Genomic DNA, 12,170 nt, shown 5'->3' with positions numbered 1-12,170 from the left:
TTGCTTAAAAGACACCTGCTGAAGGCAGTCACAATCCCAATGGACACAACAAATCATTCTCTTCCCGTATGATAATATAACACAGCCTTGTTTATTTATTTGGGGCACTGTTATTCCTATAGGTGGCTTTTTTATCGCTAGATATCCTAAAGTGTTTAAGACCACTGTGACAGACTGCACTGGACATTAATTAAAATATTAGAGTCTGCTTTCAAGTGAGGGCTATTCAATGTTTTTGTTAGACTGAGTGAATGCTCGCTTTATGGGTGAAGCAGATTGCATGACAGCAAAGTTTCATTCATACAAGGTGATACAATCAGCTAGTCATTGAGGGAGCAGAAGCCATTGTTCTGGAAAGATCTTGGAAGGGAGATGAAAGATCTTTTCCATGTCATATAGTCATTAATTTCCTTGTATTCTTAAGTTGTGCACATTGTATCGAAGGATGCCAAGTCTTCATCCTACTATTCCAAAGAGATTTTACCACTGTAAAACAAAGACAAACTCCTTTTGTTTCATACGGGAAATGTCAGCATAGTTTTGACTTTCAGTGCTTGATTTGTCTCAGGCATGGGGTGGAAGACAAACATTCAAGTGTTTTGTGTCGTTTAAGAACCAGGCGTGCACACATTTTATTTTAAACCTGATGTGTGTATTTCATGAATAACTGATTTAAATATCTTTGACCAAGGTCTCATTTTCAATTAGCTTCACTGGGGCAATACAATTTCCAAAGCAAATTAAAAACCTTATACAATCATGGTCATAAACTCATGCGAGGAAGCACTGAAATAGAATAACAAAGCCAGCCTGTAATATACTGTTTATTCCTTTAACTAAATGACAAGGAGGATGAATGGCAGCTGCGCAGACATTCACTGTCCTCCCACGTTGACGACTAAATCTTTAAAGAATAGTTTAGGTATACCCGTCATTTATTGTCTTGTATATGTTCTTAAAGTCCAATTCAATCTGCTTGCTTTGAGCATGTGGGAGAACCACTTCAACTACTTATCATAAGACGCCTCACTTTTTTAGTGAGAATGTAGGAGGGGGATTTTTTTTAATGATTAAAGCTGTAATGGTTTTGTGTTATCTATGACCTCCCGGGGGCCCAAAAATGATTTTATCCAGAGTCTCGCTTAATAAAGTTCTTAAACTTTTAAATGCATTGAGTATAACTTTACTCTCCCTTCTAGTCATGTCCCTGATTCATTGAAACAAACTGCCTTTTGCCTTTCCCCTCTTGTGCTGATGGCTTCGTTGTTGCTCTCCTCCAGGTACGACTTCATTGAAATCCGGGATGGCCCTATGGAAGCAGCTGATTTGCTGGGGAAACATTGCAGCAACATCGCCCCCCCTGCCATTATCTCCTCTGGGAACGCGCTGCACATCAAGTTTGTGTCTGACTACGCCCACCAGGGGGCAGGATTTTCTCTGCGCTACGAGATCTTCAAAACTGGTACGGCAGCGGCTCCCGCAATTTAAGTAGCACCCTTTTCAATGCATCTGTTTAATGAATCATTCCAATGGTCTCATGACTGATTCTGTGTTTTGTGAAGTTTAAAAATAGAAGAGTCTTCCAACAAGAATATTATTTAACAAGTAGACCACGCCTTCCTCTATGAACAATTCAGTGACCGCCTTCCTGTATGAACAATTCAATGACCAAACCTTCCTCTATGGGCAGAAGGAAGATAGGGAAAGGTGAAACTTGTGAACGGCAGCCTGGAGGAAGGAGTTTGGCCTTACACTGAGATTAGTAAAGTATCATGGCTGTAGGTAATGGTGTGGGATATGATGAAGCCAAAACGTGTTTGAAATACAATAGCCTGCAGAGCAAATCCAAATAGTCTTTAACTTTCACTGATGGTAAAACTTTGACTAAGGCTCGAAGAATGGACCAGAGTTAAAGCAGAGACCTTATTTGGACGAGAAAAGCGGAGCGTGTTTACATTTTTTTCCAATAAGTGGTGCTTGTATCATTGCAAGACATTTAAGAGCCATGATGCATTGGTATCCATGGTAGCTAAATGCATTCACAATTAGATATTGGGATATAAACGAGCACCATTTGCAACATTTCCCGTCTGTTTGTTTTTATCCTTTAGTTAAACTACTGCAGCCAGGCACTGAAACACAAACAATGGTTAGCTCACTGTCTGTGTCTTAAACTACTTAAAACTACAACCACAAAAATCTCACATTGTGTTTATGATGTTCACCTGGTATAGCTGTAGTGGGACATATTTCTAAGTAAATAGTGTCAGGGAAAAAGTAAAAAAAGGATATTCAAAGAGCATTCTTGAAATACCTCATTAATTGTGTCCTAAATGATTCCCCTTAGGAGGTCTAGAATCGAGGGTGGGTGGGATTACAAGACAAAACAATGCCAATGGTCCCCTCTTATCCCTCAGAAGAATGCAGATTGAGTAATGAAACTCCTTTTTTAATTGTTATAATCGGGTTCCTGGGCAGTTACTCTTGACAACCGAGCCCAAGGACTGAAAAATATAGCCCGGCGACTGAACTCAGTTTTTACCTGAGAGATGTAGCTGCCGGTTAGATTCAGATGAGGGGATATGGAGGATCAGATATGTCAAAACCTGCCTGGGTTTTACATCTCCTGTCAAAAATTTTAAGCATCGTACAGTGCTTGCAGTCTAGCCCTTTCCTTTCACTCTGGGGGAAAAAAAAAAAATTATATTAAAAAAACTAACACAAACTTCCCTTTCTTTGAAAAGGAAGGTTTTTTGTTTATCTGTTTAAACAGCGACGATTCTTACAGTGATATGGATATGGTTGCCATGGCATTTAGAGGATCTTGTTCTGCTTCAGTGATGACTGTGGGCTAGTATGTTTGTGAGGGTGTTTGCATGAGAGTGTGTGCATGTATGTGTTTGTGCGTGTGTGTGTGTGTGTGTGTGTGTGTGTGTGTCATCCTGGTTTTGTGAACACTGAAGGAATAAGGATTCTTCCCTCCCTAGTGTTGTTTGTTTTAAGATGTCAGCCTCCTGCCAAATATTTTTCAAACTGTTGTTTATGAGTAAAAGCTGCCAGGAACTGCCAAAAACCCAGTGCAAATCTGTTTATTTATAATTGTTAGGAGGCCGTCTGTGCACATTTTCAACCCCCTAGTCACTGCTGTGGGAGGGCCAGCGATTTGTATCATCGATAGGATGTTAAATAAATACACAGCGCAGAGGTGTGTCCGCTCTGCATCGCCGACAGCTGGAATAAAGAGCTGAGTCAAGTCCTTCCTTTCCTTTGTGACAGGAAATCATGCTCTTCTCTTTTTAATGTCTTCCCTGGATATCCTTTGGATTTAATTTGCTGCTCTCTGGCCTTCATTTGTTTGTTTGGAGCTGTCAACACTTTTTTCCGTTTTTTATGAGGCGCAGTATATTGATTGCAGTCCTCTGCCTGCTGTACCGGGTTAAAAAGTGGCCCAAATGGTATATGCTTCTCTCTCCTGGACCTTTGCGACTTGCCAGAGCTGCTACTCTTGGTGACACCGTGATCTTGGGAAGGAAGTTAATTAAAAGATCTGGCCCTTCAGCCGTATCCTCATTGCAAGAAAATAAGCCTGTGACTTCTCTGGAGTGCAAGATAAAGAAAGGATAAAGGCCTTTTCCTTTTTGGACCCTTCGCAGTCAATTGATCTCTGGTGAAGGGAGTGGAAGGATACTGATCCTTTGTCCTGTCATCATTACTCAGTCCTAAAGTTTAGTCACGGCTAATTGTTTAACCCCCGAAAGCACCTGAGAGGCGTGTGGCTCACTAACGTTTCCACTGAGACACTAACGGTACATCCTGGGACATTTGTCCACACATGCCCACTGGTCTCACTTGGTACCAGACAGGGGATGAGAAAATGACGAATCTGGCCTTCTTTTAAACAGCACCTCAGGCACCTCGAGCTCAACCTGTAGCCACTGGTGTGCAGCTATCCAGCAGTCAGGGAATTTTACCACTATCACTTATTTAATTGCCACCTGTAAACCCATTTGGCACCTCCCCCAATAAAATAGGATCACACCTACACAATGCTTTAACAGCTTCTCTTAGTGTGAGTGTCTGGGTAGAAAATGTGTCCCTGAAATGCCATTTCCGCTGCGGGTTTTCACCTGTTTGCCCTTAGCTGTTTAGTGTAATATTGCTGTTTTTTTTTACATGCTGACTTGATAGTGTTTGTTTATTACAAAATTCTGTGAGTACTTGGGAAAAATGTACCACAGAAAAGAGACTTCTGTTCTGTTGTCCAACTTTTCAGCTATAGTGATACACACATACAGTTACAACAACAAGCAAATATATTTATTTAAGTGCAGTGAATGGGCAGAAATGTGTATATGGCATTGTGAGAATATTGTACAATTAGTAAAAACTTTTCAAATCACCACAGTGGGTTTAAATACTGTGGATGATGCTGGAAAAGCATCCAGGTGATTCTTGAAAGATTTAAAGACATCTCTTAGCAGCCTACTCTAGAAATTCTCTCCCCCTGTGTTTCTTTCATTTCCAAATCATCTTTCCCTTTTTGCTTGGCATTCTGCTGGCTGAGCTCAATTTGCTAGAATTCCACCTTATTTTTTCCTCCAAAATATTTTGAAGACCTCCGTTTGGTCTCCCCCGAGTCTTGCTCTACCGAGGCTAAAAAAGATTTAGGTTGTTCGGCCTGTCATCGTAACTCTTTCCTTTCTGCTGATGAAAAAGCCTAGATCCTCTCCTCTAGACCATCTCTAAGGCATCATGATGTTTTCATGACATGGTGCCCAGATCTGACTACAGTATTCCATATGTGGTCTGACTTGGGCATTGCACAGTTTCACCACAGGTTCCCATTTCCTCTGTCCCATGGTCTTAATTATAGAACCAAGAATCTTTTTAAATTGCATTTCCACAACGCTCCGATGCTGACATCAATAACTCCAACTAACTTTGACTTCAACACCTGAATAATTTTCCCCCCATAAGAGGTCTAAATATAACCATAATTTGAATTCAAAATATGAGACGTTTCAAGGGCCTGAGGCTAAAAACAGGAAATCGTTACAAATGTCTCATTGTTTTGTTTCACAGCGCCGTTTATTTACTTTTTCCAAGTCCTGCAGCTCAGTTTTTAATGATTTAGAAATGCACAGCTGTCTGTATTGGCAGGCACACTTTTCTGCTTCTCAAGAAAGTACCTTTTGAAGTCAGATGTCTGACGTCACTCACAGCAAAGGTACAAGACAAGCATATTTTCTACTACACTGGTGTCTACCCTATAGGCAACCTGAATCTTAACACAGTCTCACGAATACATTGTGATGTAAATAGTTGAGATAAAATATTAATTTACAGAGAGGAACACGGCCTTGGCATCCACCACAGGACTAAAAAGGATGAGCTCAACAGGCGTGCCGATGTAGCAGGCTTCCCTGTAGTGATAATTCAGGTCATGTGCGTTTTACAGCGAAAGCAGAGGTATGTCATATGTGTCGCATTCGTATAAATGGGACCGACTGTGGCTGGAAACTGGAGGTGCTTCAGCAGAACATCTTCGGGGTATTACAGTCTGGTGAACGATGACCTAGTAACGCCGGCTCCCAGGTTTTCCATAAAGGAATAACTCATGCATGCTATTCAAATTGGGGGAGACCTGGTGTGTGGCAGAGCTGACATGCTGACTCAATGAAGCTGCTTTTGTCTAAGGCCATTGTGCAGTTTGCCAGGCTGTTTTCGTATCCCGACGCAGACACTCGTAATGCGTTATTTATATCGCCGTGTGGGAGATGGCTTGTGTGGCTCCCATGCCTTGTTTTTACATTAAATCTCAGCTGCTCTACTGCCTGGCTGTGGTCTAAATTAGAAAAAAGTAAGATACAGATATTCCTGGTGAGCTGCGCATCCCAGTAAATCCCTCAAGGCAGATCCCTGTAATGAAGATGTGACATCTGACAGGGTGGGTTGGGTTGGTGAGGGGGTGTCTAATCAGCAGACTTGATCAGCGGACCTCTCTATTCTTATCTCTTTCTGAGGGTTGTGTCAGTGCACAGGCTGTATGAATAGCGTTTGCTCTGGGGACTGCCCCAGAGTCAGGGCCACTCATTCTCTCAAGTGTAGTCACAGTACAATGGCAGGAGTCGACACAGACAGGGTCGAAGGCCTGAAAGTGTGCTGTCGCCAGCCAAATTAGCTACTGGTCCTTGTACCTGACATCTGGGGTGGCTATCTCGTCTCAGACGTTCTTGGGAGAGCAGCAAAATTAACAACAAACAAACAAACAACTGAAGGGATATCATAAAAAGAGTATCCCGTTGATTTGAAGTCATTCATCGGCAACGGAGCCATGGGAAATGGCTGTGTAGTCTCCCTCCCTTGAGTCGGGGCTGCTAGGAGTGATCCACTGCCAGGCCAGTCTGTTTCCCAGTTTGCATAGCATTGTATAAATAACAGAGGTATCACAGATATTTCACAGTCGAGAGCCACAGATTAGTAGCTGTTTGTTCTTTTATCCCCTGAAATCCCTCCCCTCCCCATCCCCTGTCAGCAGGCAGCCTTGTAATGGTGGACGGCAGCTGGGAAAAAGTAAAGCTGGGTTGCCTCTACCTGACAGAACAGCCAGTATGCAATCCTGACAGGCATGGCAAAGTAACACAAGCAGGCTGGCTGTGCACTTTTTTTCAGCAGTGTCCCGCAGATTGGCCATGCGGAATAACTTCTAGTCCTGTACGTACTATTAAAAAATTTTCACAGGATCAATTTTCAGAGATTTTGTGCTCCACTTCATCTTGTTTTTCCTAAGGAACTCCTTGTGTAGCTTTGTCACAAGAAAACATTAAATATAAATGAAATGGCTTGTATCTAAAATACAGCTTTTGGCAAAATTTCCATTACCTTTTGAAACTGTTTTTTCCTGTTAAAAACAATAATTCCTTATAGTGTTTATATTTTAAGGTTGTTAATCATTTTAAGTACACAGTTTTTTAACAGTAGATGGAAATCAGTTTGAGACGGGGGGACTGGCCCCTTTAAGAACATTTCCTGTCCTCTGTGAACATATATAGCACCATATTAAAGCTGTCAACCTTAGAGCAGTAATACTAGGCAAGACTCCAGCTCCTGACATTCTGTGTCAGCTCTTCTTTTTTGCCTGTTTCAACCCTTTCCAGGAGAGAAAGCCTTAACATGTCATGTATTTATTTTGTTGGAAAAGAAAAAGCAATACATACTACATGGAAACTATGTTGATTAGCTGTCAGCTCCTGTATCTCCCTATTCAACTGACAGTGAATCCGCTGACTCATTGCTTACCTTTCATTAGAGATCCCAGCTCAACCTTAGAGTCAGTGTGGCATAAAACACAGTCAAACCAGGAAGGCCTGTCAACAATAAATACACAAATTCTGCACAATGTAAGCTTTTCTTTTGCTCATCAAGAAATAAAAAAGCTGATTATTTTCTCTGGTGTTAATACAGTACCATTTCTATTTGGGTTTTGCATGAAATGGATTACAGTCTTCCCAAAAGACCTAATTGTATCCTTTTATATAGATCTGAGGGTTATTTCTTTGGCTGGCATGAGAGGACCAGTTCTTTCAGCTCCAGGGTTGACCCTGATGTGACAAAATACCTGAGACAACCACAGAGGGCAGAGTACGCCTCAAGGAAAGTCAGCACCAGCCTTTTAAATGCTAGCCCTCTTCCAGGAGAACAGGAGTGAGAAGGCGGTCGTCAGCCTGTCAATACCTAAGGCCATTTGCACTCTGGGGCTTCTCCACTATGTACTTTGGTGATTAGGCTAACACTGTAGGAAATTACCCAGTGTGCACTAATGGCAGGCTTGCATAGATACCTGTCCAGATCAATGATCTCTCATGGGAGATCCAGCATGTGGACTGGAAGAATAAATAAATAGAAATGTGCTTTCACTATTATTGTTGTTATTGATGTTGTTGTTTTGTTGTTGTTCTTCTCCTTCTCATCATTTATCTTCTTCTTTAATTGAATCTCTTGTTGAGAACTCTACTGTATGAAAGCATTTCCATCTGATAGATAGCTCCGATTAGGACAGTTATGATAACATTTAGTATCTGATGTCAACTATTCATCATTACCAATGAATTTTATTCTGTGCTTTACAGGCTCCGACTTCTGCTCCAGGAACTTCACCAGCCTGTCCGGGATGATCGAGTCTCCTGGGTTTCCCGACAAGTACCCCCATAACCTGGAGTGTGTCTTCATCATCGTCGTCCCTCCGCGTATGGATGTCACCTTAAAGTTTCTGACCTTCGACCTGGAGAATGACCCCCTGTTGGTGGGCGAAGGGGACTGTAAATACGACTGGCTGGATATCTGGGATGGGCTGCCCCAGGGTAAGGAACAAACAGGGCTGCACACTCAAATAATGGGGGAACGAGGAAACGCATATCAGGACTATTGAGAAATATTGTTGGACATCAAACTAGATTGAATGTCAAGGAATGGGTTACTAATGGACTGCAAAATGGTCCAGATAAACGAATTACGGATCTCTTTTTTTCAAATGCACATGAACAACCAATTACTTACCAGTGTTTACCTTGGCTTAGTGTAATTACACGGCTGCATAAATGAGAGAAATAGTCCAAAACACCAAGGTCCACACAGGCAGCTTGTCCTCGTATTGTCCATCGACAAAGACATGGCGTTGGGCCTATTTTTGTCCACCTCATACCAGGGCCGGTGTCATGCACCACCGCAATGCCATAGTGGTATTCAGTCCCCTATTTTATTACAGCTATTTTGGAAACTTCATCAGAGATTAATGCTGCTGGTCTTTCTTATCGTCTGGCCTGTGCTGAAGGCGCTGCAGCATATTATTCAGTTAAAGGGGAAGGCGAGCGGAGGAAATAGCAGTCGCGTTAACCTTTATCGCCAGGGTAAAAATAGGGCTTGAATAATGCCGCATTGGGACTTAATCCTTGTCTGGAAACGGTGCAATAAAATACCCTCTCATCCCCTCCCCGTCTGAATACTGCTCCAGCGTCGCATTCACCGGCGATGCAGTCCCAGAGATGCGACATTTAGCTGTGGTCTGCTTGTATTCATGCGAGTCTCTGCAGACTTGGCAGGGTGCTTGGAGGGACATTGATTTTTCTTCTTTCTGTTTTCTGTTCATGTCACAAAGCAGTGGCATCCACTTCAGTTTAGCAGGATGGGTGTCGACTTGGCAGCATTTTCCTTTTCTCTTATTTATTACTTGTTGCGTTTAGCGTGCGTTTCCCATGGTTCTCCAGGTGTTCTTTCATCTTCATTTAATATTTGTATGTAACGAAATTTGAATTTCTAAGTAGGCCTACATTTGTTTCCATATCCCAGTTTATAATGTTGATCAAGTCCGCAAGCTGTTGCAACCCATGTAGAGAGAGACAAAGACAACATATGCATGTCCTTGACCCTGTTCACACTTATTAGGCCGGCCCTGGGCCGCCTCAAATTTAGTCCGGCTTTTTTCAGACACCCCGTTCACACTTAGTCCTAAGTGCGTTCACATATGCGGGCGAAAAGGAGCCCTAAATGAAATGCATGCCGGGAATTAAACAAATCTGCTCAAACAAACCAGTGACGCATGACATTACTATTATTAATATCGATTGGCTATTGTTCGGTTCTATATTTTATTTGAAAGTAATCTTACCCTTTGCAGCCGAAGCTTTCTAAAATAATTCAAATGTGCTGGTTCAATGGGGAATCTAATTCATATATTTCCCTTTTCAAATGTCTATCTTCGGTTCTGCAAGTCTAAAAGTGCTGTTATACAATTCACCCGAAAGCGAAGCACCTTTATTAGGACATGCACATTAAATCACATTGTATGCATTGGTATGCAATCGTACGCATCGAAAGCAGCCTCTGTGATGCGTCTATAGTTATATCCTCAGACAGCAGCGCAGTGCACTTCCTGCGGTTTCTGTTTTAACTTTATCTTCCATCCACATTGTAACCCTAACTCTAACGCCGGCATTTGTGATTGTACTGCTCAGCTCAGTATAACTGCATTTCGGATTGCATAGTAAATAACTGGTCTAGTATTAAAATGCACTGATTTGAATGGAAACCTGCTTCGGTTAAATTTATATCGTTTTAATGGAAAATTAATACAGTTATGGTCCCGTTCACAATTTCACAATGCAATTTCCACGTGTAAAATGCATACTGTTAAAATTCAGACTTCAATCATACTTAGTACAAGAACAAATAATGGCAAGTTTACCAGCTACACACTTTTATTTTAATCGACCGAGTAGTTTGAACTGTTTACATTATAACTCATTACTTAGCCTAGACTTTTATAATATATATATAAAGATGTGAGCTAGCGAAATGTAACAGTACATTTAAGGCTATAGATCGATATGACATTCAAACAATATAGAGACAATACTGTGTGTCCTGTACTGGTGTGAGCTGTCTTGGTGCCCGTGTTTATTGTGTGTTTATTCTGTGTCTATTGTGTGTTTATTCCGCGTCTCTCAGACATGCAGTCTCTGGGGGCGGGGCATGAGTTGCGTCACATGCTGACGCTTTCCACCCGTCCCAGGGCCCTCCGTGTTCACATTCACATTTAGGCCGGCGTTAGGCCGGGTCGAAAGATTTAGACTGGGTCGAAAAGTGGGACTAGTTTTGACTCGGCCCTGGGCCGGCCTAAATCTCAAGTGTGAACGGGGTCCTTGTGGGCAAACAATGGCAGTCAGGCAGTCAGTTTCTAGTGGAAGTAGGGTTCAAGCATCACTGATAATGCTCACCGGCATCCAGAGAACCAACGCAGTCACTAGCTAAGGAAACCTGACTGACTAAGATGCTGGTGCCTCACTTCAGTTTCTGAAAAGCTTAACAGCAGGAAATTCTGTTGTGTAAGTGTCAATCCTCCAAGCTGAACAAAACCATTGCATGATGCTTTGGATTCGGATTGCCAAGAGGAGTTAAAGCTGATGGATTTTGTGTTTGTTGTCAGGTTATTCCAGTTAGTCAGTCTTGGGACAATGAGTGTATTAATTGAAAACGGCATTGCATTTTGATTAGAACCACCAAAGAACACCTGAAAATGTTGGCACTAGAAAACATTCCTTTGCTCTCTTGCCAGGTGAATCAGTCTTTCTTGTCCTTCAACTGCATGTTGATTAATCAATACTAATACTTGCAGCTGTACTTCAAGTTTAAGTGTTAGTCACCTCATGCAGCATCATTATAGCCCCTAACAAGACTACACAATCATTTGAAAAATCGTTCTCGACAGCAGGCAATAAATGAATAATGCTTTGGTTGCAGGAGAAATTTCTAGAAGAAGAGTTTTTCCTGTTTGGTCACAAAAAATAAAATAAGAAGGATAAATAGGCATCCAATAACAGCAGAGAATCCAATAAATACAACAAATTCGAAACCGAAGAACCGAATTGCTTTATTGACCCTTATTCAATGATCTTTTCAACTATTCACCTTTCAAACACCAATGTATTTCAATAACCGTTTCATTATTTTTCTTGTCCTGGACATGGTCAGTATTGATTTCTGCAGCTGTCACAGTCCTGCAGTGGAAAGGATTAGAAGGGCCTTTTCATTAGGCCTGCCATCTTAAATCGAATACATCTGTTGACAGCCTTGGAATTAAAAAGTAAATCACTTTGAACATGAATCAAGGGAACTTAAGGAAATCGGGACTTATCCCAGATAACAGTTGAAGTTCAGTTAAAGAAAAATGAAAAAGAAAATGCTTTACTTATCACACAGAAAATCAGGCCAGGTTGTGAGTCAGTCAGTTTAGTAGTATCTGCCTTGTGTTGACAGTGGGACCCCTCATCGGAAGATACTGTGGCACCAAGATCCCCCCTGAGATCCAGTCGTCCACGGGCATTCTCTCGCTGTCTTTCCACACCGACATGGCTGTGGCAAAAGATGGCTTCTCTGCCCGTTACAACATGACCCACAAGGAAGTCAGCGACAGTGAGTACACAATTCCATCTTCCTTTGCTTCACTCGGCAGGATTATGAAGACCAAATTGTTACAGAATCAGTAGCCTCTTATGTTGAGTTGACCGGCCCAAACAAAAATAGTTTGACAATTTCTATTGGTGATATATCTCACATTTTTAACATGACCTTTGGTGCAATATTGTGTTTGCATTTTCGCTTTTCAAGTGAAGTCT

General features: G+C 41.8%; 1 protein-coding gene across 3 annotated transcripts in view; it reads left to right on the top strand.

Annotated features, from left to right (window-relative positions):
- Positions 1-12,170, top strand: part of LOC136711913 (neuropilin-2) — a 77,347-nt gene that overhangs the window by 19,064 nt on the left and 46,113 nt on the right. For all 3 annotated transcript variants that reach the window (XM_066688502.1, XM_066688504.1, XM_066688503.1), the window contains exons 3-5: positions 1,281-1,462; positions 8,130-8,360; positions 11,812-11,967. In XM_066688502.1, the coding sequence (XP_066544599.1) occupies positions 1,281-1,462; positions 8,130-8,360; positions 11,812-11,967 (569 nt within the window). The remainder of the gene's footprint in view (positions 1-1,280; positions 1,463-8,129; positions 8,361-11,811; positions 11,968-12,170) is intronic.

Source organism: Amia ocellicauda, chromosome 16 (assembly GCF_036373705.1).
Source record: "Amia ocellicauda isolate fAmiCal2 chromosome 16, fAmiCal2.hap1, whole genome shotgun sequence".
Lineage (NCBI taxonomy): Eukaryota > Metazoa > Chordata > Actinopteri > Amiiformes > Amiidae > Amia > Amia ocellicauda.
Note: the sequence above shows the minus strand (reverse complement) of the source record. Positions and strands in the feature narration are given on the sequence as shown.